General features: G+C 39.2%; 1 protein-coding gene and 1 long non-coding RNA gene across 3 annotated transcripts in view; one reads left to right on the forward strand and one right to left on the reverse strand.

Annotated features, from left to right (window-relative positions):
- The window catches only part of TCEA1 (transcription elongation factor A1), a 49184-nt gene extending 28663 nt beyond the window's left edge, over positions 1–20521 (reverse strand). Inside the window, exons 1-2 of one of the 2 annotated variants that reach the window (XM_076005299.1) lie at positions 20172–20521; positions 6804–6866 (exon numbers count right to left, since the gene is read on the reverse strand). In XM_076005299.1, coding sequence (XP_075861414.1) covers positions 6804–6866; positions 20172–20234 — 126 coding nt within the window. In that variant the 5' untranslated portion in view covers positions 20235–20521. Of the gene's footprint in view, positions 1–6803; positions 6867–13167; positions 13193–20171 lie in introns of those variants that run through there. The other variant, XM_076005300.1, reaches the window with a different exon arrangement.
- A 197-nt stretch (positions 20522–20718) lies between these two features.
- Positions 20719–25909, forward strand: LOC105884896 (uncharacterized). Its single transcript, XR_001160411.3, has 2 exons — positions 20719–20830; positions 25605–25909. It is a non-coding gene; the product is annotated as an uncharacterized LOC105884896 (long non-coding RNA).
- Positions 25910–27808: the final 1899 nt, after the last annotated feature.

The following is a 27808-nucleotide window of genomic DNA, read 5'->3' on the forward strand; positions in this document are numbered from 1 at the left end:
TAGACAAGGATATAAAGAAAATTCACTGGAGAAAAGAATATTCTTTTCAACAAATGGTGGTGGAACGACTAGATATCCACATGTAGAAGAATGAAGTTGGACCTCTTCCTTATACTGCACACAAAAATTAACTCAAAATGAATAGAAGTAAATCTTTGTGACCTTAAATTAAGCAATGGTTTAATATGATATCTAAATATGATATCTAAATATGATATCTAAATATGATATGATATCTAAAGCACAAGCAACCAAAGAAAAAGATAAATTAGACTACATCAAAATTTAAAACTTCTATGCTTCAAAGAACAGCATCAAGAAAGTAAAAAGATAATCCACAGAATGGGAGATAACATTTGCAAACCCTATTAACTAATAATGCACATGTATCTAGACTATATAAAGAACTATTACAATTCAATAATAAAGAGACAAATTTAAAAATGGCCAAAGGATCTGGATAGACAGCTGTCCAAATAAAAGATAGAAATGACCAAGAAGCACACAAAAATCAACATCATTAGACATTAGGGAAATGGAAATCAAAGCCACAATGAAATACCAATTCACACCCACTAGAATGGCTATAATCAAAGACAGATTAAGTGTTTGCAAGGATGTACAGAAGAAACCCTGCTGCTGAGAATGTAAAGGTACAGCGGTTTGGGAATAATCTGGCAGGTTCTCAAAATGTTAAACACAAAGTTACAATATAACCCAGCAATTCCACTCCTGGGTGTTTATCCCAGAGCAACAAAAACATGTTCACACAAACTTGTACATGAACACACTAGCAGTGTAAGTCATAAAAGCCAAAAAAGTCAAACAACCCAAATGGCCATCAACTGACAGATAAACTAAATGTTATATATCCATAGAATGGAATACTATTCAGCAATAAAAAGAAATAAAATTCTAGAATAAACTACAACATGGATGAACCTTGAAAACATTATTCAAAGTGAAAGAAGCCAGGCACAAAAGGCCACACATTGTATGAAACCATTTACATGAAATCTCCAAAACAAGCAAATCTATAGAGACAGAAAGATAGTGGTTGCCTAGAATGAGAGGAGGACCAGTCAGGGGGAAATGGGGAGTGACTGCTAAAACGTATGAGGTTTCTTTTCGGGGAGATGAAAATGATCTAAAACTGACTGTGGTGATGGTAGCAGAATTCTTTGAATATACTAAAAACCACTGAATTGTATACTTTAAATGAATATATGGTATGTTTATTATATCTACATAGAGCTGTTTAAAAAAAAAAAAAAGCAGCATACAACTATGTTTACTAGGCATTCATTAAGTTCCAAAAGGGCAGGGACTTTATCTTGTTCACCACTACATTCTGCATGTAGAATAATACCTACCACCCATCAGGCACTTAATAAATAATTATGGAATGAATTAATCTGCTCTATATAAAAGCTCACAAAACTTCCCAATCTACTACAATATCTGTCTTCATGTTTACTTCCTCACCTTCAACCCATACCAATTAGCCTTCTACTGTATCACTCCGCTGAAAGTTTCCTGCATTCGTAATTGTAAACTCCAATGAACCTTTCGGTTCTTATCTGATTTAACCATTGTTATATTCTAACATTGTTTACCCTCCTTCCTATGGGATCCACTCCTATGCTATTGGCTCCCAAATGTTTCCTAAACTTGTCCTTCCTCCTCATTCTAGAGCTGTTTATATACAGGGCTATTTAAAATGAAATTTGTTAAATTAAATGAAATTTAAAATTCAGTTCTTCAGTCACATTTAAAGCACTCAATAGCTTCATGTGGTTAGTAGCTACCATATTAGACAACATAGACATCAAATATTTCCATCACTGTAGAAAGTTCTACCTGATAGCACTGGTCTAGAAGACATACTCAACTACCAACTATCAGGCATTTGCACATATTTGTTTCACCAGCACCCCAAACCCAATGTATCCAAAATTACCCTTTATCTCTCCACCCTTCTACCTTCCTTTTCTCATCCCAACCCCACCTTCACACCACCTTTCTTGAATTTTCCCACTGTTAAATGGTACCATCTACCCAGTCACCATGGCAAAAATCTCAGTCATCCTAAATCCCTCCTCTCTCCTTCGCCCCCATCCAATTAGCTATCAATTTTTGTAGATTGTCTATCATTAACAAGTTCTCCCTTTCTCCATTTCTATGGCTAATGTCTTAGTTTAAGCCCTCATCATTCCTCACCAAAATAAATGTATTAGTCAACAGGTTTTTTGGGATCCAGCTTCGCATTTCTCCCAGTGTGCACACAGGGTCATGTACTCTCCTGCCTAATACTTTTTGGTAGTACTGCTGGATTGGATATGAAGCCCTGCATGCCAGCTTTCCTAAGTCTTCAACTCTGTATATGATTAACTCTTCCCTTACCCTCACTTTTCCTAATGTGCCACACTGCTTCCACATAGTGTTCCTCCGCTGGTGTACCTACTCATCTTTTGAGGCTTCAGTTTTATTGTCTATATGAAGGTGTTACGCGCTCCCCATTAATTTTTTTTTTTTTTTTTGCACAAATGAGGTCTTGTTATATTGCCCAAGTTGGTCTCAAATTCCTGGCCTCAAGCGATCCTCCCACCTTGGCCTCCGAAAGTGCTGGGATTACAGGCATGAGCCACCATACCTGGCCTTATTAAAACATTAAATAAAATCTAGCATAAGGTATAACAGCAACAATAATAAGCAAAAATGGATCTCAATACATATATAACAACTATAAGTTAAGTGAAATTAAAACATTCTGATTTCTTTTAGTTACAGTCATAGATACTGCTAACACAACTATGATTTACTGCCTTCATAATTAAAAGAAATGTTAAATTTCAGTTAGACATTAATGAAAATAATTATTTTCCTCAACCATTTCACACAAATCAACTGCCACCTTTCCCTAATTTTTTTTTTTTTAAGAGATAGGGTCTTGCTCTGTGGCCCAGGCTGAAGTACAGTGACACAATCATAGCTCACTGGAGCCTTGAACTCCTGGGCTCAAGTGATCCTCCTGCCTCAGCCTCCCAATTCACTGGGATTACAGGCATGAGCCACAACACCCAGACATTCATCCCTAAATTCTGAGTTAATAGAATAGAAATATCAAAGAAGGCACTTGTGGATAATAAAGAAATGTCTAGTGGAAAATAGCCAGATTTGTGTTATTGACTACATTTATTTTCCTTTTTAACATTTTGATTTTTGTTAAAGTTTTATTTTTATATTTTAGTCCCAATGGAACATTAAAATAAGACTTCAAAAACAGCATAGTATTGGTATAAAAATAGATACACAGACCAATGAAACAGCCAACTGATTTTTGACAAAGGCATCAAGGACACACACTGGGGAAAGGACATTCTTTTCATAAATGGTGCTGAGAAAATTGGATATCCATATGCAGAAGAATGAAAGTAGACTACTATATCTCACCATATATAAAAATCAACTCAAGATGGATTAAAGATGTAAATGTAAGACCCAAAACTATAAAACTATTAGAAGAAGACATGGGGAAAACACTTCAGGACCTTGGTCTAGGCAAAGATTTTACACCTAAGACCTCAAAAGCAAAGGCAGCCGGGCGCGGTGGCTCACGCCTGTAATCCTAGCACTTTGGGAGGCCGAGGCGGGCGGATCGCTCAAGGTCAGGAGTTCGAAACCAGCCTGAGCGAGACCCCGTCTCTACCAAAAATAGAAAGAAATTAATTGACCAACTAAAAATATATATAGAAAAAATTAGCCGGGCATGCTGGCGCATGCCTGTAGTCCCAGCTACTCGGGAGGCTGAGGCAGTAGGATCGCTGAGCCCAGGAGATTGAGGTTGCTGTGAGCCAGGCTGACGCCACGGCACTCACTCTCTAGCCTGGGCAACAAAGTGAGACTCTGTCTCAAAAAAAAAAAAAAAAAAAAAGCAAAGGCAACAAAAACAGACAGATGGGACTATATTAAACTAAAAGTCTTCTGCACAACAAAGAAACAATCAGCAGAGTGAAGAGGCTGGGCGTGGTGGCTCATGCCTGCAATGCTAGCATTCTGGGAGGCCGAGGAAGGCAGATTGCTCGAGGTCAGGAGTTCGAAACCAGCCTGAGTGAGACCCCGTCTCTACTAAAAATAGAAAGAAATTAATTGACCAACTAAAAATATATATACATGCCTGGGCACAGTGGCTCACGCCTGTAATCCTACCACTCTGGGAGGCCAAGGCAGGAGGATTGCTCGAGGTCAGGAGTTCGAAACCAGCCTGAGCAACAGTGAGACCCCATCTCTACTGTAAATAGAAAAACATTAATTGGCCAACTAATATATATAGAAAAAATTAGCTGGGTATGGTGGCACATGCCTGTAGTCCCAGCTACTTAGGAGGCTGAGGCAGCAGGATTGCTTGAGCCCAGGAGTTTGAGGTTGCTGTGAGCTAGGCTGACGCCATGGCACTCTAGCCTGGGCAACAAAACGAGACTCTGTCTCAAAAAAATAAAAATAAAAATATATATTAAAAAAATTAGCCGGGCATGGTGGCGCATGCTTGTAGTCCCAGCTACTTGGGGGGCTGAGGCAGTAGGATCACTTGATCCCAGGAGATTGAGGCTGCTGTGAGCTAGGCCGATGCCACAGCACTCACTGTAGCTTGGGCAACAAAGTGAGACTCTGTCTCAAAAAAATAAAAAATTGGGCCGGGCGCGGTGGCTCACGCCTGTAATCCTAGCTCTTGGGAGGCCGAGGCGGGCGGATTGCTCAAGGTCAGGAGTTCAAAACCAGCCTGACCAAGAGCGAGACCCCGTCTCTACTATAAATAGAAAGAAATTAATTGGCCAACTGATATATATATAAAAAAAAAATTAGCCGGGCATGGTGGCTCATGCCTGTAGTCCCAGCTACTCGGGAGGCTGAGGCAGAAGGATCGCTCGAGCCCAGGAGTTTGAGGTTGCTGTGAGCTAGGCTGACGCCACGGCACTCACTCTAGCCTGGACAACAAAGCGAGACTCTGTCTCAAAAAAAAAAAAAAAAAAAAAACAGAGGAAAGAGCCAACCTGAGGAATAGGAGAAGATTTTCACAAATTTTTCATCTGACAAGAGACTAACTCACGCCTATAATCCTAGCACTCTGGGAGGCCGATGCCGGTGGATCGCTCAAGGCAGGAGTTCGAAACCAGCCTGAGCAAGAGCAAGATCCTGTCTCTACTATAAATAGAAAGAAATTAATGAGCCAACTAATATATATAGAAAAAATCAGCAGGGCATGGTGGCGCATGCCTGTAGTTCCAGCTACTCGTGAGGCTGAGGCAGTGCAATTGCCTGAGCCCAGGAGTTTGAGGTTGCTGCAAGCTAAGCTGACGCCATGGCACTCACTATAACCTGGGCAACAAAGGGAGACTCTGTCTCAGAAAACAAAAACAAAAAAACCACAGTGAAATATTATCTTATCCTAATAAGAATAGCTATTACTAAAAAGACAAAAAATAATAACAGATGTTGGTGAGGATACAAAGAAAAGGGAACTTTTATACACTGTTGATGGGAATGCGAATTAGTATAGCCACTATGGAAAACAGTATGGAGATTTCTCAAAAAACTCAAAACAAAACTACCATATAATCCAGTAATCCCACTATTGGATATTTATCCAAAGAAAAGGAAATAGGCATATCAAAGGGATACATGTACCATGTTTCAGACACACTACTCACAATAGCAAAGATATAGAATCAACCCAATAGATGAATGCACAAATAAAATGTGGTAAATATACATAATGGAATACTATTCAACCATAAAAAAGAATGGAATCATGCCATTTGCAGCAATATGGATGGAACTAGAGGTCATTATTTTAAATGAAATAAGCCAGACACAGAAAGACAAACATCGCATGTTCTCAGTCATATGTGGGAGCTTAAAAAGTGGATCTCATGAAGAAAGAAATTAGAATGATTGATACCAGACGCTGGGGAGGGATGAGGGGAGTAGATGACGAGAGGCTGGTTAACGGATACAAACATACAATTAGATGATAGAATGAATAAGTTTAACGTTATATATCAGAGTAGGCTGACTATAGTTAACAAGGTATTATATATTTCAATACTTGAAATGTTCCCAACACATACAAATGATAACTACTTGAGAAGATGGGCAACCCATATACTGACTTAATCATCACAGTCTATGCATGTAACAAAATATTATGTGTATCCCATAAATATGTACAAATATTATATATCAATAAAAAGTTTTAAAAATAGAATAAGACTTCAGTAATGAATCTATATAATGTCTATTACACATCAACTGTGTACATGCTTGGCCAGTGCTAACAAAAGGGAGCAGAGTAATACCCTGCCATCCTACCCTAAGGCTGCCTTCATGTAGCAGCAGCTATTATCAATGATAAGACCACCAAAGGGGGGGAGGGATGGCAAGGGCAATATATGTAACCTTAACAATATTTGTACCCCCACAATATGATGAAATAAAAAGAGAAAAAAAAATTAAAAAAAAAAAACAAAAAAAAAACACCAAAGAGAAATCTTGGGAGACCAAATCAGGAATAAGAATTAGTCCATTGCCAAGGACTCAAATTTTATTCTTCTTGAGAAAGGCAACATTATTCTATAATGGTAATTTAACAGATTACTGATTTATGTTGCTATCTTTAAAAAAAAAAAAGTTAGTAACAGTTCATACCATGACTAGACAGTACAAAAAACTTACACTAGGACTGAAGATGTTTCAGTATTTTATGACAATTACTGTTTAAAACTGTGATGCATATAAGCACATACCTGTAATAATTCCAAGGTCATGGGGATATTCTTAAGTTCCTTTAGCAAATCCAATGCTCCAGCCTATAAAATAAAATAATTTCATACTGAATTCCCAAGATAGGAAAGCAGGATCTAGCCAGATATTTAAACTTATGATTCCTATCCATAACTCATAATGGCTCATTTATTCATGTGAGAAAAAACATCCATATACACATATATATACAGTATCTTTCAAATGGAGACTGAAACTCAGCAGAGAATCATATAATATATTTACTGGATTATGATCAGCATTTTTGAAGTAACTGGTAAGTACTGTTTTGTGAAAGTTTATTTTCAATAGTATTTGTTTACTTGTTAATATGTGTGTACCAGGTAGAAATGTATAATCTCCATAGAGAACACCTGCCTGAGAAAGGAGCCAACCCTGAGAAAGTGAAAGGGAGCAAGGGAAACTTTGCTACAATTCTCATGAGGTCTCTCTGTATCTCACTGGTCTGCCACAAGATCTGCCTACATGGTTTTTGCATACTAATAAAGAGCAAATATAAAAGAAAATTTAGAATTCAGATCTATGTTAAGCTCACAGGCCTGTCCACTGGCAATTCCAATTTAGAGTCAAAAACTCCCATGTATTGAACCAGTAATTAAAAGTGAAAAAAAAAGGAAATAAAATAATAAAAAAGAAAAAATTAAAAAATAAAAAAAATAAAAAAAAAAAACTCCCATGTAGATGAAGAGGAAACAAAATATGGCTAATGGAAAAATTACAGAAAGCATCTAAAGTTAAGAAGAATAAAATTAGATAAGGAGCAATAGCACCACCTATAGCCTGTGGCAAATATTCCAATCTGATATTCATTTAATCATATTTCATCTAATATATTCACTTAACATTTCATTTATCTAATATACTTAAAGTACTATAACTGGACACATGATTATTTTATAAACCAGTAATAAACAAAAAACTATTAAACTATGACTATGTTTTTCTTATAACTTTTTACTTTTGTTTACTGAAAGAATTATTTTAGAGTTGGAATTTTTATATCACCTGTTACATTTATAAAAAGAAAAATATAAGTAAAATAAATTGGCTAAGGTGTTACTAAAAGTACTTCACAATCAGAGTCTAACACTTTTGAATCACTTTTTGACCCAGATTAAACAATATCTATTTTTACCCCACAAAGAGTTGTATAAAAACACTAGTGAAACAGTATTTCATAAAAGAATCCATAGAAGAGCTGACAGCTTTAGCTTTCAGGCTGGCTTTGTAGTATGCACATCTGCTTTTCCCCTGCACTGCTCTTCACAACCATTTGGTTCCTCGAGATTCAAAGAGCACTCCATTAATGTCTCTCAGATTTCCTTCCAAGCCAAAGACTCCCTTTTGTACAAGTTTTAATGATAGGTTTGACATTCCGCCTTTGAGAGTACACAACAGCCATCTGGCCAATGATAAGTGCAACTCATCCTGCTTTCTATCATAAAATGTTAAAATATGAAAACAAGGCACCCTACAAATTGATGAAACACAGCCTATTCCAAAAAAACAGAACGTCCCAGAGCATATCACTCTTTATGCATTCCAAAGGAAGAAGCAAGCAAAGATTCTCACAGTTATCACTGTATTTTTCTTTTCTTTTTTCTTTTTTTTTTTTTGAGACAGAGTCTCGCTCTGTCACCCCGGCTAGACTACAGTGGTGTCATCATAGCTCACTACAACCTTTCAACTCCTTGGGCTCAAGCGATCTTCCTGCCTTAGCCTCCCGAGTAGCACACACCACCATGACTGGCTAATTTTTCTATTTTTGGTAGAGAGGGGTCTCGCTCTTGCTTGGGCTGGTCAAACTCAACTCCTAGCTGGTAAACTCCTAGCCTTAAGCAATCTTCCCGTCTCAGCCTCCCAAAGTGCTAGGATTACAGGCATGAGTGACCTTGCCCAGACTTCTCACAGGTTTTTAATAAACTCATTTGGTAGCAAAACCTAATCTCAACATATGTAAAGCTTTTTATTAATATGTTCTATTTATCCCATTTAATGTGAGATATGCATTTTACTAAAGAAATGGTAATGTCTGATTACTGGGAACTGCCCAGATACTATTATGTATTAATAATATGTGATGTATGTACCAAATTATCTTTATAAAATCTGAAAAATGTGGAATTCCCAAATATATCAGACCTAAGGGTTTGTTTTTTGTAGTTTTTTTTTTGAGATAGAGTCTCACTTTGTTGCCCAGGCTAGAGTGAGTGCCCTGGCGTCAGCCTAGCTCACAGCAACCTCAAACTCCTGGGCTCAAGCAATCCTGCTGCCTCAGCCTCCCGAGTAGCTGGGTCTACAGGCATGTGCCACCATGCCCAGCTAATTTTTTCTCTATATATTAGTTGGCCAATCAATTTCTTTTCTATTTATCGTAAAGATGGGGTCTCGCTCTTGCTCAGGCTGGTTTTGAACTCCTGACCTCGAGTGATCCGCCCACCTCGGCCTCCCAGAGTGCTAGGATTACAGGCATGAGCCACCACGCCCGGCCTGTTTTGTTTTTTGAGACTGAGTCTCACTCTGTTACCCGGGCTAGACTGAGTGCCCTGGCATTAGCCTAGCTCACACCAACCTCAAACTCCTGGGTTCAAGCAATCCTCCTGCCTCAGTCTCCCGAGTAGCTGGGACCACAGGCATGCACCACCATGCCCGGCTAATGTTTTTTCTATATATTTTTAGCTGTCCAGCTAATTTCTTTCTATTTTTTTTTAGTAGAGATGGGGTCTTGCTCTTGCTCAGAGTGGTCTCGAACTCCTGAGCACAAAGCATCTGCCCGCCTCCTCCTCCTCCCAGAGTGCTAGAATTACAGGCGTGAGCCACCACGCCTGGGCCCTAAGGTTTTAATTAGCAGAAATGGATGTGCATCCTCTGTCTACTATAGACATCTTTCTTCTACCCACAGCTCCATAGAATTTCTGATCAAGGATCAATTAGAAAGGAAGATAAAGGCCATTCTCACTGAAGTTAAGTGATATCTCATTATGGTTTTGATTTGCATTTCCCTGATAGAAATGTTGAGCATTTTTTCCTGTGTTAGTTGGCCATTTTTCTGTCTTCTTTTGAGAAGTTTCTGTTCATGTCCTTTGCCCATTTTTTGATAGGGTTGTTTGATTTTTTTCTTGCTGATTTTCCTGAGTTCTAAATAGATTCTACTTATCAGCCCTTTATCGGATGTGTAGCTTGTGAAAATTTTCTCCCATTCTGTGGGTTGTCTGTTCTCTTGACAGTTTCTTTGGCTGTGCAGAAGCTTTTTAATTTGATCAGGTCCCATTTGTTTATTTTTGTTGCTGCTGTGATTGCCTTTGGGGTCTTCATAAATTCTTTGCCTAGGCCAATGTCTAGAAGAGTAGATGTTGGCATGGATGAGGAGAGATAGGAACACTCCTACACTGCTAGTGGGACTGCAAACTAGGTCAGCCTCTGTGGAAAGCATATGGAGATACCTTAAAGTGATACAAGTGGATCTACCCAGCCATGTAATATGAAAGACATTTATTGGGGAAAAAAAGGTAAATAGTTAAATTAAAATTAAATAATAAAAAATTAATACAAAAAAACCCTGGATCTACCATTTGATCCAGCGATTCCACTGCTGGGCATCTACCCAAAAGATCCAATGACACTCTACAAAAAAAAACACCTGCACTCGAATGTTTATAGCAGCACAATTCACAATTGCAAGGTTGTGGAAACAACCCAAGTGCCCATCAATACATGTGTGGATTAATAAAATGTAGTATATGTATACCATGGAGTACTATTCAGCTTTAAGAAACAATGGTGATATAGCACCTCTTGTATTTTCCTGGATCGAGCTGGAACCCATTCTACTAAGTGAAGTAACTCAAGAATGGAAAAACAAGCACCACATGTACTCACCAGCAAATTGGTATTAACGGATCAACACCTAAGTGGAAATATAGGAAAAACATTTATCGGGTGTCAGGCAGGTGGGAGGGGGGAGTAGGAGATGGGTATATACGAACACAATGAGTGAGATTTGTGCAACGTTTGGGGGATGGTCACAATTGAAGCTCTGACTCAAGGGGGGAGGGGGGTATGGGCAATATACATAACCGTAACATTTGTACCCCTATAATATGCTGAAATAAAAATAATAATAATAATTTATTATATCTCAAATAAAATAATAATAATCAAAAAAAAAAGAAAGCAAAATAAAGAACCACACTTCTAGGAGTTCCTTAAAAAGCATGAGGAACCATCAAAAAAAAAAAAAAAAAAAAAAAGACAGGAGGGCTGGGCATGGTGGCTCATGCCTATAATCCCAGCTCTGTGGGTGGGAGGCTAAGGAGGATTCATGAGGTAAGGAGTTAGACAGCAGCCTGGCCAACATACCATGACCCCATCACTACAAAAAATTTTTTTTAAATTAGCCAGTGTGGTAGTACACACCTGTATTCCCAGCTACTTAAGAGGTTGAGATGGGAAGATCATTTGAGCCTAAGAGTTTAAGGCTGCACTGAGCTACAATCTAGCTTGTGCACAAGAGCACTCTAGCTTATTATGCACAAGAGCAAGAGACCTTGTTTCATTTTTTAAAAAACAACAAAAAAGGCAGGGTCTCCATGGCTTATATAATGCCATCTGTCACACATAATTTTTTTAACATATCAGTAATGTGACATACAGTTTAAGTTGCTCTCCAAGTAAAGGCAATAGATTTGCATTAGTTTCATTATTTTCTCTTTCTAGTCAGATCTCCTTGGTGAGATTGGGTTTAGAGATACAGGCTATGGCAGGAAGAAAAAGTTAAATAACACTCATGGGATAAATCTACGACCTTTCTCATAATCACACTGTGTTCTAACCAATTAAGATAAATATTTTATTCAAGGTTCTTTAAGAAATAAACAATTATAATGATCTGAATGAAACTGGCAAAAACCAGACAATCACACATTAATTCAGTGACAACAAACTACATGCCATGGATTATGTTAAATACTTCATATATATCATCTCATTCCATCTTCACAATAAATCCTATGGAAGCAGATAATCTATTATCTTCATTTCACAGATAAGGAATAAAGCCCAGATACGTTAAGAAACTTGCACAAGGTCATAAAATTACTAGCTAGAAAAGGTGCGATCTACCTCAATTCTGTCAAATTACACTCTATAGCCTCTCAAAAAATACTCATCAACACTATGTTCCAACTTTTGCTCTGTACCAGGGATACAGCAGTGAACAAGACAGAAACCCTTTCTGACTTCAGGGAATTTAAAAACAAATAGTAATCTGTAAGCCTCTACTCCAAACCTTTATATAAAGAAACTTAAACCCAGAAAAGGAAAGTGACTTGCCCAAGGTCATAGTGGTGAATAATACAAGAGCAAGGACAAAAACTAGTCTCCAGACCCTTACACCTCTGCCCTTTCCGTTCCACGGGTCCACCAGTAGTAGGGCTGCTCTGTGCATTCAGGTGAATAGCATTACCAAACAAGAAGCTGTGGGGAGGGGGAAAAAAAAAAAAAGAAGCTGTATACTATCCTTCTCCAATCAACACTTGCCTCTAAATGTCAAGTCTATTAAATTGCAGCATCTTCTACAGATGATGCAAGAGAAAGCAAGACTATAACTTCCAGAGCCAGATTTAGTTCATAGCAGTGGCTGAAAAACAAACTATAGCTATCACACTACTTTATTTTATTTCATTGTTGATGCTCCTACCTGCTAATGGAAATAAGTACTTTTATAAACCGTAGTATTCACACTTGTACTTTGTGCCCAATATATACAAGACTGTACAGGATACATACATCTCCCTCCTCAAGGAGACATAAAGAAGGAATATTAGGCCGGGCGCGGTGGCTCACGCCTGTAATCCTAGCACTCTGGGAGGCCGAGGCGGGCGGATTGCTCGAGGTCAGGAGTTCGAAACCAGCCTGAGCAAGAGTGAGACCCCGTCTCTACTATAAATAGAAAGAAATTAATTGGCCAACTAATATGTATAAAAAATTAGCCGGGCATGGTGGCGAATGCCTGTAGTCCCAGCTACTTGGGAGGCTGAGGCAGGAGGATTGCTTGAGCCCAGGAGTTTGAGGTTGCTGTGAGCTAGGCTGACGCCACGGCACTCACTCTAGCCTGGGCAACAAAGCGAGACTCTGTCTCAAAAAAAAAAAAAAAAAAAAAAAAGAAGGAATATTAGAAGATTTACAGTAAAGAACATGGTCTATACATATGACAGATCTAGAGTCAAATCTATCATCTGTCATTTCCTAATCACAAGATCTTGGGAATGTTATTTTCCCTTTTCAAGCTTCAACTTCTTTATTTGTAGATAAGCATAATACACCAACCTCGAGTAGTTAAAATATCCAAATGCAGTCAGTAATGTTACACAGATGAATTGCCAAAATAGAGGGCTTGACACATAGGAGATGGTTGCTAAGGAGTACAAAGTTATACAATTATTTATTTCTACCTTAAAAATATTCTTAAAGAGCCACAAGCCAGCATATTTAAGCATATATAAGCACATTTAAGTGAGCATATTTAAGCTCAATCAACTCAAACACTTCTTCATAGGATTTATCATGAGATTTCAAGGTTAAAAAATTAAGATACTATTTAATTTTCAAAATAGGAAACAAATTATAAATATATAATTATATAAATTATAAATAGTTAAATCACAGCTCAATAACATAACTATAAAACTAGGAATTAGGCCGGGCGCGGTGGCTCACGCCTGTAATCCTAGCTCTTGGGAGGCCGAGGCGGGCGGATTGCTCAAGGTCAGGAGTTCAAAACCAGCCTGAGCAAGAGCGAGACCCCGTCTCTACTATAAATAGAAAGAAATTAATTGGCCAACTGATATATATATATAAAAAAAATTAGCCGGGCATGGTGGCTCATGCCTGTAGTCCCAGCTACTCGGGAGGCTGAGGCAGAAGGATCGCTCAAGCCCAGGAGTTTGAGGTTGCTGTGAGCTAGGCTGACGCCACGGCACTCACTCTAGCCTGGACAACAAAGCGAGACTCTGTCTCAAAAAAAAAAAAAAAAAAAAAAAAAAAAAAAAAAAAAAAAAAAAAAAAAAAAAAAACTAGGAATTATAATTTTAGTATGTCATCTGAAATTTGCAGTGACACTACACCAAAAGCACAAGCAACAAAAGGACAAAATAGATCAATGCAACTTCATCAAAATTAAAAGCTTTTGTATATCAAAGGCCAATATTAAGAGTGAAAAGACAACACACAAAATGGGAGACATTTTCATATCTGATAAGGGTCTAGTATTCAGAATATAAAGAACTCAATAATAAAAAGACAAACAGGCCTGGGAAACCAAGCAAGACTAGTAACGACAATATGAAAAAAAGGTAAGTTGGGAGCTACTCAGGGAGGCTCAGGCAGGAGGATTGCTTGTGCTCAACAGTTTGAGGCTACAGTGATCTATGATTGGATCACTGCACTCCAGCCTGGGTGACAGAACAAAATGCTGTCTTTAAAAAATGAATAATAATAAAAAGACAAATAAGCCAATTTAAAAATGGGAAAGCTGCTACACTACAGCCTAAGCAACATAGCAAGATCCTATCTCTTTAAAAAAAAGGGGGGGGGAGGATCTGAAAAGACTTTCCTCAACTAAGACATACAAATGGAAATTAATTGGACAGCTAAAAATACATAGAAAAAATTAGCCGGGCATGGTGGTGCATGCCTGCAGTCCCAGCTACTTGGGAGGCTGAGGCAGGAGGATCACTTGAGCCCAGGAATGTGAGGTTGCTGTGAGCTAGGCTGACGCCATGGCACTCTAGCCCAGGCAACAAAGTGAGACTCTGTCTCAAAAACAAAGAACAGGCCGGGCGTGATGGCTCATGCCTGTAATCCTAGCACTCTGGGAGGCCGAGGCGGGCGGATTGCCTAAGGTCAGGAGTTCGAAACCACCCTGAACAAGAGCGAGACCCTGTCTCTACTATAAATAGAAACAAATTAATTGGCCAACTAATATATATAGAAAAAATTAGCTGGGCATGGTGGTGCATGCCTGTAGTCCCAGCTACTTGGGAGGCTGAGGCAGGAGGATTGCTTGAGCCCAGGAGTTTGAGGTTGCTGTGAGCTAGGCTGACGCCACGGCACTCACTCTAGCCTGGGCAACAAAGCGAGACTCTGTCTCAAAAAAAAAAAACAACAAAAAAAAAAACACATACAAATGGCCAAGAAGCCATGAAAGGATGCTCAACATCGTTAATCATAGGGAAATGCAAATCAAAACCACAGAGAGATATCACTTTACACCCACTGGAAGGCTATAATCAAAAAGACATAATAACAAGTGTTAGTGAAGATGTGGTGAAATTGGAATCCTTATAAACTGCTAGTAGGAATATAAAATGGTCCAGCCACTTTGAAAAATAGTCTGGCAGTTCCTCAAAAAGTTAAACATAGTTCCTGTATGACCTAGTAATTCTACTCCTAGGTATACACCCAACAGAAACCAAAACACATACCCAAACATGCTTGTACAGGAATGCTCTTAGCAGCATTACAACAGCTAAAATACAGAAACAGCCCAAATGTCCATCACATGATGAATGAATAAACAAATGTGGCACTGTATATCCATAGTACAGTGGAGTACTATTCAACAATATAAAAGGAATGAAATACTAACACATAACATGAATTAACCTTTAAAACATTATTACTAGCCGGGCGTGGTGGCTCATGCCTGTAATCCTAGCACTCTAGGAGGTCAAGGCAGGAGGATCGCTCAAGGTCAGGAGTTCAAGACCAGCCCGAGCAAGAGCGAGGCTGCCGTCTCTACTAAAAAAAAAAAAAAAAGAAAGAAATTAGCTGGACAACTAAAAAAAAAAATTAGATATAGATATAGATATATATACATATATATATATATATAAAAAAAATTAGCCGGGCATGGTGGCACATGCCTGTAGTCCCAGCTACTCAGCAGGTTGAGGCAGGAGGATCGCTTGAGCCCAGGAGTTTGAGGCTGCTGCAAGGTAGGCTGACACCACAGCACTTTAGCCCGGGCAACAGAGTGAGATTCTGTCTCGGAAAAAAAAAAAATTATTACTAAGTGAAAGAAGACAGTCATAAAAAAAAATCACATATTATATGATCCACTGATATACAATTTCCAGAACAGGCAAACACAGAGACAGAAAGTATATCAGTCGTTGTCAGGGCAGTCTAAGGGCTTGGTGGGGGCTGAAGGGGTTAAATGGGGATTGAATGCTTAAGGGGTACAGGGTTTCTTTCTGGAGTGATAAAAATGTTTTAGAATTAGACAATGGTAATAGTTGGACAGATCTGTAAATACTAAAACCCACTGAATTAACAGTTGACTCTTGAACAACACAGGTTTAAACTGTGAGGATCCACTTATATGAGGATTCTCTTCCACCTCTGCCACCCTTTAGACAGCAAGACCAACTCCTCCTCCTCCTTGTCCTCAGCCCACTCAAAGTAAAGATGAAGACCTTTATGACGATCCAATTACACTTAATATATAGTAAATACATTGTCTCTTCCTTATGATTTTCTTAATAACATCTTTTCTCTAGCTTATCTTACTGTAAGAATACAGTATATAATACATATAATGTACAAAATATGTGTTAATCTACTGTTTATATTATTGGTAAGGCTTCTAGTCAGCAGTAGGCTATTAGTAATTAAGTTTTGGAGGAGTCAAAAGTTATACTCGGATTTTTGGCTCAGGACAGTGTCCCTAATTCCCAGCATTATTCAAAAGTCAACTGGACTTTAGAAGAGTGAATTTTATTGTATTATCTCAATAAAGCAATTAAGAAATTGTGTAGTCATTCTAAATTTTGATTTATGTTAACTAATCTAACTCTGATATAGATAGAAAGTTTTGTGTGGCTGTTTTAACCCAGGTATAATAAGACTGAGAAATGTAAATTTTTTTTTTTTTTAGAGACAGGGTCTCGCTCTGTCACCCAGGCTGGAGTGCAGTGATGCGATCACAGCTCACTGCAACCTTGAACTCCTGAGCTTAAGCGACTATCTCACCTCAGCCTCCCAAGTAGCTGGGTCTATAGTACAGGCTGGCACCACCATGCTCGGCTGATTTTAATGTATTTTATATTTTGTAGAGACAGGGGTCTTACTAAATATGTTACCCAGGCTGATGTTGCACACCTGGCCTCAGGCAATGCTCCCACCTGGGTCCCCCACACTGCTGGGAATTACAGGCATGAGCCACCAGCCACCGTGCCAGAGATGTAAACATTTAAGGTATCCCAGCTCCTAGGAAATTTTAAAATCTAATCCAATTTCTCTCCCTGTGATTTAATTCCACTCAGCCTTGAGCCTTTAATGAAAAAAATAAACCTCATGGCCATCCACAAAATCTATTCATGAGCTTCAAAATGTTAAGTTCTTGCCTCACTCCTTTTAGAAAAATCCTTTACAAAGACAACTCCCGATTGTTTTTTAGCTCTTACTACATCCTAAACACTAGAAAGCATTTTATATTCACCTAATCTTTACTAAATTATCTCCAATTTGCAATCAAGAAAAATGTGAGCGATGTTAAAGAACTTGCCCAAGATCACACAGCTAGAGTTCAGAAGAGCCAGGATTTGGATCCACATTAGGAGTCAAACTTGGCTCTTGACATCAAGTCAAAATGACAAGAAAAAAGCTTAAGTAAAAATCAACTAATACCTAAAAATTTGGAACTACCTTTGGTTCATCGTGGCTGGGAAACATGCACTTGTACACTACACTAAGAGTACTGTCTGAGATCAAGTACACACATGGGACAACATTCTGGGTAGTACCAGGATCAAGATATTGACCTGAGTATTAAGGGAAACCTGCCTGCCCCAGAACATCAAGTATGGACCCTTATTTCCTGGTTTTATATTCACTTACTTGTACCCAGGCTTGACTCAAAAGTAGATGCAAGAGTCTTCTAGAGAAACAGGGTAGCTTAACATAGTAGCACTAGCTTTGGAGCAAAACAGATGTAGATTCACATCTTCATTTGGTCACTTAGCTATTTGGCTTAGGACAATTCATTTAACTTTCTACAAACTTAGTTTATTTTTGTCTTGCAAAGCTGTCTGAGAAATAAATGGGATAAAGTAGGTAAGTGCTTAGCAGAATATCTGACTCAATAAATGGTACACGCACAGTTTTGTTAAAACAAAATGATATCCAATAACAGCACTTAAGTCTGTCAATTAAGGTGACAACTATTATTTTTCAAAGTTTGTTTTCATATTATAGAAATATTATTTTTAAAATAACTGAGAGAAAATTTAAAAACCACAGAAAAAAAGAAACAAATCTATAATCCTACAACCCCCAAAACAACTTTGGTTAAATTATTGAACACTCAGAAAGCTATTTATGGGTTAATTATGTACTTCCAGGAGAGGGAAGGAGTGTCATTCTGACCATTTCCCTTTCTCTGTATTTCATCAGCCTGTTTGAATTTCTAGAAGACAGGAAAATGAAAACGAAGGAAAAAAGTAAGAGCCAGTCAGTTTTACTTTTCTTTTTTTGAGGGGTAAGTTTTCATATTGGCAAAGTTTTGAACTAACAGAAAACTTAGATTTGAGGATTATCTGTGGAGTTTCTGGTCATTATCTGCCAGACACATTACTAAAGATCTGAAAATCTGTTGGTAATTTGAGAACTGTAGACACATACTTATCTTTTCCATACTTGCCCACTAAGGAATTACTCAATTTAAGAAATAGCTATTACAAGGAAAGAAGGAAAGAGACAAACACCTAAAGCTTTATATGATTAAAGGACATGCATTATAGCTTAAATTAGAGGGAAAAAAAATCACCAAATGACTTTTTTCCCTGGGAGCTTCTACTATGAGAGTCTGGAGATCTTCAGGCAGAGAGGAAAATTTTCCAGTTTTAAACAAAACAACAGAAATGTTCAACCTATCAAATACCATAACACATCACCTGCCATGGGGAATGAAAGGGCTGTATCAATAGGAAAAATAAATGGCACAGGAAATTATTTAAAAATTTAAAAGGCAAAATTGCAAATACATATTAACAGGGAGGGTATAAAATTAAATGCTGAGCAATGCATTTGTTAAAAGAAAAGAAACAGAGATATCTGAAGTCTTAAGCATTTAATGTTAACACTCATTCCCGATATGGCTGTCACATGGAAAGCATGCTGTCCAGTAGTAAACCTGGCTCTGGCTTTGTCCAAACTACATAGTACTTAATTTAAGCCAGAGTACTTAATCTGTTTGATTCAGTCTCTTAATCTGTAAAATGGATACACTTTACCCACAGCTTTGTTGTGAGTCACAAAAGAATTCTGGACAGATGCTTTGTAACTCTACAGTGTGGCACAAATCAGAGCATCCCTTTTCACATTAGTTTGATGTGGAACTTATTTCATAGACGGTAGTAAATTATTTCAGGTTCATTGACGGTGAAATATAGTGGAACAAATCAGGTGAAGACAATCATAAAAGTTTAGCTGAAAACAAATGAATCTGAAGCAAGGGATTGAAAGTGACATACACAAGACAAACCAGAAAGTGGTCGCATGACGACCTCGAACAAACCATAAGAGGATACATTCACATAAACACGTATCAATAACAAGAAAATGCTACAGGTATTAACTGTAAACCACTCAGTATCCAGCAATGACATCCGTCCAATCCATCTCCAAGAACACGCTACTTACTGCGTGTGCTTCAGGCACGGTTCTTTTGTACATTACGACCTGACAAGTTCAACTTTTTAAAAAACGTTTAGCAACTCGCCAAGAGACTGCCATAGTACGTAGTGTAGTTGAGATACCCAAGTGGATAGTTATTCAGCCTTCTTCAAAAATAAGATCCAGAAATTTTACATTTCATTTTATCGGCCTGATGTCTAAAGCCGATGACAAACCTCTATTTGGTGCTATTTCTAGTTGTTAGCCACCGATCACGGAAAAGAGTGCATTCTTTCAAATAGCGAGAGCTTTCTACACTCTTCAACTCTTAAGCTGAAGTAGCGAGGTTTTACTACTACGAAAGTTTAAAATGAAAGGAGAGCGTGCCCTAATTCCCTACTCGACTTATCACGCTGTACCAACAAGGAGGGACCTCGAAATACCAAGAACGGGTGCTATCGCTGGTGGCCGCGGGGCCCGCCTGCCCTTGGCCTGGACGCCGTCCCGGGGGACGCGGGCACTGCCGGCCCGGCTCCTGTCGTGGGACGGCTGCAGGGAACGGGGCAGGGGCCGGGGTCTGGGGACGCCCCTCTGGCCGGCCCGACCCGGCCCACCGCCCGGCCTCCCTCCCGGCCCGCGCCGCCCGCCGCGCTCACCGCGTTCTTCTTCTGCACCATCTTGTCCATCTTCTTGGCGATGCGGACCACCTCGTCCTCCATGGCTCCGGCAGGTCGTCCCCGCGCCCAGCCCGCTGGGAAGGAGGTGGGCCAAGCTAGGGCAGAGGAGACGGCAGTAAGCGAGCCCTGGCTCTGCAAGCCCTACCACCGCAGGCCCGGGCCTAGGCCCTTCCTCACAAACCAAGCCCGCCGCGGCGGCAGCGGTGGTAGCTCCTCCCCTCGCAGGCGAAGCCAGTCGAGCTCCGCGCGCACCGTGCAGGCACTATCAATCGATCGCAGATCGCCGGGCAGGAACCAGCCTAGGCTCCAGGCTGGCGGGCGTCGGTCTCTGCAGGCGCAAGCAGGCGGTGGGGTAATCGTCCGGCCGGGCTTCCTGCCAGTGCGGGGTGGAGGGTGGCAGGTTCTGCGGCGCGTTCGCCTTGGGCCCCGCCTCCGCACAGGGTGGGGTTTCCGCCCCCAGGTCTCTAGGGACAGCTCGGAGGTTTGGAACCTACTGAGGCCCACGTAGCTCGAAACGGAGACGGATTCGGAGACTGGAACTTTGGCGGGCTTTAAACTCTGTGGGAAGCCAAGCTCGCTCTCCGTGGTAGCCGGCTACCGTGAAAAGCGGACCCCCTTCCGCTAAATAGCCCACCAGGGTACGGATTTAATTGTTTTAAGCGGTTCCTTTTTTAAAGTCAAACTGTTCGTAAGCTTATCGAGGATAAGACCCAATCCTGGTCTTAGCGCTTTGAATATTGTTCAGTAACAGTTGAGAGAAACCTGAGCAAAGCAATTAATGCATCTCACCTGCTTCTGAAGAACAGTGAGAAAGTTGACGTCTGTAAGAGTTATGACTAAGAACTCAAATAGTGGAGGGTATAGGGTCCTTAAAAAGGTCTTCGTCCAGTTACACCTTTTACTACTAACTCATGCTATTTGCAGTCATAAACCCCACACCAAGTTTAACTATTATTAAAATACACCGCCTGATAATGTTCTTTTTGTACTGAGGTGACACATTTTTAGGTCTGACTTGTTTGGAAAGAAGAATCATTTGGATCTGGATCGTTTCCCTTTCTCTTTATTTTGCTTATTGCCTTTTGTTTTTAAATTATCTTTTCATTATTGATTTGCAACTTAAATTTTAGTAAGAACATATGATTGGGAAGTTACTGATTCTAAGGTATTTGTTGAGATTTGTTTTGTCAATTTTTGTAACTATTCTACGTGTCCTGAAAAAGATTTTGTATTCTATAAGACAAATACAGGGTTGCATATAAGCCCATTAGCCGGAAATTTATTGCTGCAATAATTATATCCCTGTTTGCTGTCTACTTAATGCATCAGTTAATAAGCATGTAAAAACTTTCCTTTAAGGTTGTGGATTTATACAATTTATTCTAATAATCCTGTCATTTGGGGCTTTCCCCCAATCTGTTCATTATTATTATTATTATTATTATTATTTTTGCTGTGGTAAAATACACATAACCTAAAATTTACCATTTTATCTATTTTAAGTTCTGTGGCATTTCAACCAATAACAATGTTGTACAACCATCACCATGAGATAGTTTCCAAAAGTGTTCTGAAAACTTTCATCATGTCAAAAAGAAAACCTGTACCAATTAAACAGTCACTTCTGATTCCCTCCTTCTTCCAACCTTTGGCAACTACTAATCTGCTTTCTGTCTCTATGGACTTGAATATTCTGAACATTTCACAGACATAGCTTCATACAATATGTGACCTTTTCTGACTAGCATATTGTTTTCATGGTTTACCATATACCAAATTTTGTTTATTCATTCGTCAAATAATGGGCATAAGTTGTTTCCACCAACCCTTCACTCTTCCACATTTTCACTCTTATGAATCGTGCTGCTATGAACATTCCTGTACAGTTTTCTAACCAGCTCTATAAGCAAGAAAACATCTTAAATAGGTTTTTTTCCTTGCAGTAACCAGGCCAGTAAGATTTGTTGACCGGAACTTTGTAACTTTCTATAACACTAATGCATTCTCTTCTGAGTTTCTTCCCCAGAAATGGCAGAACCTCCTTGCAGCCATGAGATAATTACAAAGCCTCACACCACCTGTTTGTTTGGAGGAGCCAAGATAAGCTACACTCCACCACAGACCTTGCCCAAAGACCCACTGAGCCTGAGAACAAGGCTGAAAAATGAGCAATATTAAACCCTAGCTCATTATAATATTAAAATCCCTGCCCTGGGAGGGACTTATCTGCCATTTTTTGTTCATAGGATGTATGTACTAGCTGCTCTTGCATGCCCTGCACTGCACCCCAAACACACTCACTCCCCTCATGCATTATTAATTTTGCCTCAGAAAAATCCTCTGACCCTGTTGGTGGGGAGGCAGATTTGAGGCATCCATACCACCCCTTCCCGTAGATGGCCTCTACTGTAATAAAGCCTTTCTTCCTTGACAATCCTCATTGTCTCTGTAACTGGCTTTCTGTGCAGCAAGCAACAGTGAACACCCCCTTATGGGTTCGTTAACAGTTTTGTGTGAACATCTGTTTTCAGTTTTTTTGAGTGTGTACCTACAAGTGGAATTGCTGTACAGTAATTCTATATTTAAACTTGAGGAACTGCCAATCTGTTTTTCACAGCAGCTGCACCATTTTGCATTCCCACCAGCAATGTACTAGGGTTACAATTTCTCTACATCAACAATTGGGTTTGCCTGTTTTTTAAGTTTTAACCACCTTAGTGGGTGTGAAGTAGTATCTCATTGTGGATTTGGTTTGCATTTCTCTAATGACTAATGATATTGAGCATATTTTCATGTATTTTTTGGCCATTTGTATGTCTTCTTTGGAGAAATGTCTTTTCAAGTCCTTTGCCCAATTTTTAGCTGGATTGTCTTTTTGTTATTGAGTTGTAAAAGTTCTTTATACATTATGTACACTAGAACCTTGTCAGATACATGATTTGCAGACATTGTTTCCCATTCTGTAGGTTGTCTTTTCACTCTTTTGATAGTGACCTTTTTTGCATAAACCCTTTAAATGTTATCAAAGTCCAATTGATCTATTTTCCTTTGTTACTTGTACTTTCAGTGTTTAACCTCAGAAGCAATTGCCAAATCCAAGCTCATGAAGATTAACCATTGCCATTTTTTTTAATTTATTTATTTATTTTTTTTTGAGACAGAGTCTCACTTTTGTTGCCCAGGCTAGAGTGAGTGCCATGGCGTCAGCCTAGCTCACAGCAACCTCAAACTCCTGGGCTCAAGCGATCCTCCTGCCTCAGCCTCCCGAGTAGCTGGGACTACAGGCATGCACCACCATGCCTGGCTAATTTTTTTTGTATATATACTTTTAGTTGGTCAATTAATTTCTTTTTATTTTTAGTAGAGACGGGGTCTCGCTCAGGCTGGTTTCGAACTCCCGACCTCGAGCAATCCGCCTGCCTCAGCCTCCCAGAGAGCTAGGATTACAGGCGTGAGCCATCGCGCCCGGCACCATTGCCATTTTAGCAATATTAAGTCTACCAATTCATTAAAATGGGATGTCTTTCCATTTATTTTGATCTATTTTAAATTCTTCCAACAATAGTTTGTAGTTTTCAGTGTGTAACTTGTTGCCCTCATTAGCTACATTTATTTCCAGGTATTTTATTCTTTTAAATGCTATTATAAATAAAATTATTTTTTTAATTTCATTTTCAAATTGTTAATTGCTAATGTGTACAAATACAATTGATATTTGTGTGTTAATATTGTATCCTTCAAATTTGCTGAATTGGTCTATTAGCTCTCAACAGGTTTTTAATGAATTCTTTAGGATTTTCTACATAGGATCATTTCATCTGTGAAATAGCCTCATTCTTTCTTTCTAATTTGAGTGCTTTTCATCTCTTTTTCCCACGTAATTATTCTGGCTGGAACTTCCAGTACAATCCTGAATAGAAGTGGTAAAATTCAGAATCCTTGCCTGGTCTCTAGTTTTAGAGGGAAAGTTTTCAGTCTTTCCCAACGGAGTAGGATGTTAGCTATGGATTTTTCATAAATGCCTTTAGGATATTGAGGAAGTTTCCTTCTATTCCTAGTTTGGTGAGTGTTTCTATCATGAATAGGTGTTACATTTTGTCAAATGCTTTTCCTACATCAATTGGGGTGATCATGTTTTCCTTTATTCTACTAATGTGTATATTTTAATAATTGATTTTCATATGTTGAACCACATTTAAATTCCTGATATTCTACTTGGTCATTGTGTATAATTCTTTTTTTTTTTTTTTTTTTTTTGAGACAGAGTCTCACTCTGTTGCCTGGGCTAGAGTGCCGTGGCGTCAGCCTAAGCTCACAGCAACCTCAAACTCTGGGCTCAAGTGATCCTCCTGCCTCAGCCTCCCGAGTAGCTGGGACTATAGGCATCTGCCACCATGCCTGGCTAATTTTTTCTATATATTTTTAGTTGGCCAATTAATTTATTTTCATTTTTAGTAGAGATGGGGTCTCGTTCTTGCTCAGGCTGGTCTCGAACTCCTGAGCTCAAAGGATCTGCCCACCTCGGCCTCCCAGAGTGCTAGGATTACAGGTGTGAGCCACCGCACCCAGCCCTAATTCCTTTAATATATTCTCGCATTTGGTTTGCTAGTGTTTTCTGAGGACTTTTATATCTATATTGATAAAGAGTAGTGGTCTGTATTTGTCTTTGTATGTCTTTGATAACTGGGTAATATTGGCCTCAGAGAATATATCAGAAAGTAGTCTTTCCTTGATTTTGAAAGAGTTCAGAAGTATTAGTGTTAATTTTTCTTTAAGTATTTGGCAGAATTCAGCAATGATATCATCTGATCCTGGGATTTTCTTTGTTAGAGGTTTTGGTTACTGATTCAATCTCTTTTACAGGTGTCTGTTCAGATCTTCTGTGTCTTTGAGTCTGTTTTAGCAATTTCTGTGTTTATAGGAATTTGTTCATTTCATCTAGGTCATCTAATTTTTTCACATACAGTTGCTCATAGTGTTCTTCCATAATTCTTTTTATTCCAGTAAGGTCCATAGTAGTGTCCCCATTTTCATTTCTGATTTTAGTAATTTGAATCTTCTTTTTTTTTCTTAGACAGCATAGCCAAAGATTTGTCAGTGTTGTTGATTTTTTCGAAGAACCGACTTTGGTGTAATTAATTCCATCTATTGTTTTTCTAATCTGTATTTATTTTATACCTAATCTAATCTTTACTATTTCCTTCTGACAGCTTTGGGCTTAGTTTTCTTTTTTTTTCAATTCCTTAAGGTGTAAAGGTAGGTTACTGATTTAAGATCTTTCTTTTTTTATAAATATAGGCTATTATAGCTATGAATTTCCCACTAAGCACTGTTTTCACTGTATCCTTTAAGTTGTGGTATATTGTGTTTTTGTTTTCATTTGACTCAAAATCTTTTCTAATTTCTTTTCAGATTTCTATTCAACCTATTTATTGTATTACACTGGGGTTGCCCCCTTGGGATGCTCCTTACTGGAACCCTGCTACCATGTTGATAGGAAGCCCAAGCTAGCCCCACAAGAGGCTCTGGGACCATGTGGAGAGAGGTCAGGTTGTTCCAGCCAACCTGTCTAACGGCCCCATGCTGACAGCCAGCATGAACTGCCAGCTATGTGAATGAGGCCATTGTGTTTCTTCCAGACAACCTAACACCCCAACACCCCAACTGATACTGCAAATAAATGAAATTCATAGCTATAATATGAATTGTTGTTGTAATCCACCATGTTTTACTGTGCATGTGTATATTTTTTTAAGCAATAGATTACAGAAACTGATTTTCTATTGCTCTCTTCTAGTCTCTCTTCAACTGACTCTAGGTACTTTTGCCCTCTTTTCCCTTGTGTGCTAGATGCTGTCAGCATTGCACTCAGTAAATAGCCTACAGCATCCTTTATAAAAAAAAAAAAAAAAAAAAAAAAGCCCTTACAAATAAAGGCAGACTTTAAAATGTGTTAAGAATATTTTTCAAATAAGACAGAATAATGGCCTGCAAACATATAAAAAAAATGCTCAGGCCGGGCGCGGTGGCTCACGCCTGTAATCCTAGCTCTCTGGGAGGCCGAGGCAGGCGGATGGCTCGAGGTCAGGAGTTCAAAACCAGCCTGAGCAAGAGCGAGACCCCGTCTCTACTATAAATAGAAAGAAATTAATTGGCCAACTGATATATATATAAAAAATTAGCCGGGCATGGTGGCGCATGCCTGTAGTCCCAGCTACTCGGGAGGCTGAGGCAGAAGGATCGCTCGAGCCCAGGAGTTTGAGGTTGCTGTGAGCGAGGCTGACGCCATGGCACTCACTCTAGCCTGGACAACAAAGCAAGACTCTGTCTCAAAAAAAAAAAAAAAAAAAAAATGCTCAACATCTCTAATCATTAGAGAAATGCAAATCAAAACCAGAATGAGATACCACTTAACCCCAGTAAGAATGGCCTATATCAAGAAATCCCAAAACAACAAATGCTGGCAAGGATGTGGAGACAGAAACACTCTTACACTGCTGGCGGGACTGCAAATTAGTGCAACCTTTGTGGAAAAGAATTTGGAGATACCTCAGACAGCTAGAAATAGAAATACCATTCGACCCAGCAATAGCATTGTTGGGCATCTACCCAAAAGAGCATAAGACATTCTATTATAAAGACATCTGCACCAGGATGTTTATGGCAGCACAATTCACTGTTGCACAGTCATGGAAACAACCCAAGTGCCCGTCAATTCATGAGTGGATAACTAAAATGTGATATATGCTCACAATGCAATATTACTCAATCCTAAGAAATGACTGTGAGCTAGCACCCTTTATGCTATCCTGGATTAAGTTTAAGCCCGTTATCCAAAGTGAGGCAACACAAGACATGGAAAATGGGCCCCACATCTACTCGCCATCAAATTGGTACTGACTGATTAAAACTATGGTTTTCAAATGGTGGCAATGCTCACCAGGGATTGGGGTGGGGGAGACCCAATCTTAGGGATGTGGCGAGCACTTCGGAGGGGAAGGGCATAACTCTAACCCTTCTTAGGGAGAGGCAATGATATACAATGTAACCAAAATAAAAAAAAAAAAACAAGAAAAAAACTTTTTATCAAGTGGTGGGCAGGCAGGAAGGGGGAGGAGGAGAGGAGTGTATGCTTTCATAACGTGTGTGGTGCGCACCACCCGGGGACTGGACACGCCTGAATCTCTGGCACATGGGGGGGGGGGCAATATTTGTAACCCTAACAATATTTGTACCTCCATAATATGATGAAATAAAAGGAAGAAAAAAAAAAAGAATATTTTCCATCATAAGGATAGTCACTGCTGGAGTCTGTAAATGCACTCAAAAAGATTTTCTTTTTTTTTTTTTTGAGACAGAGTCTCGCTTTGTTGTCCAGGCTAGAGTGAGTGCCGTGGCGTCAGCCTAGCTCACAGCAACCTCAAACTCCTGGGCTCAAGCGATCCTCCTGCCTCAGCCTCCCGAGTAGCTGGGACTACAGGCATGCGCCACCATGCCCGGCTAATTTTTTCTATATATATTAGTTGGCCAATTAATTTCTTTCTATTTATAGTAGAGACGAGGTCTCCCTCTTGCTCAGGCTGGTTTTGAACTCCTGACCTTGAGCAATCAGCCCG

Source organism: Microcebus murinus, chromosome 7 (genome assembly GCF_040939455.1).
Source record: "Microcebus murinus isolate Inina chromosome 7, M.murinus_Inina_mat1.0, whole genome shotgun sequence".
Lineage (NCBI taxonomy): Eukaryota > Metazoa > Chordata > Mammalia > Primates > Cheirogaleidae > Microcebus > Microcebus murinus.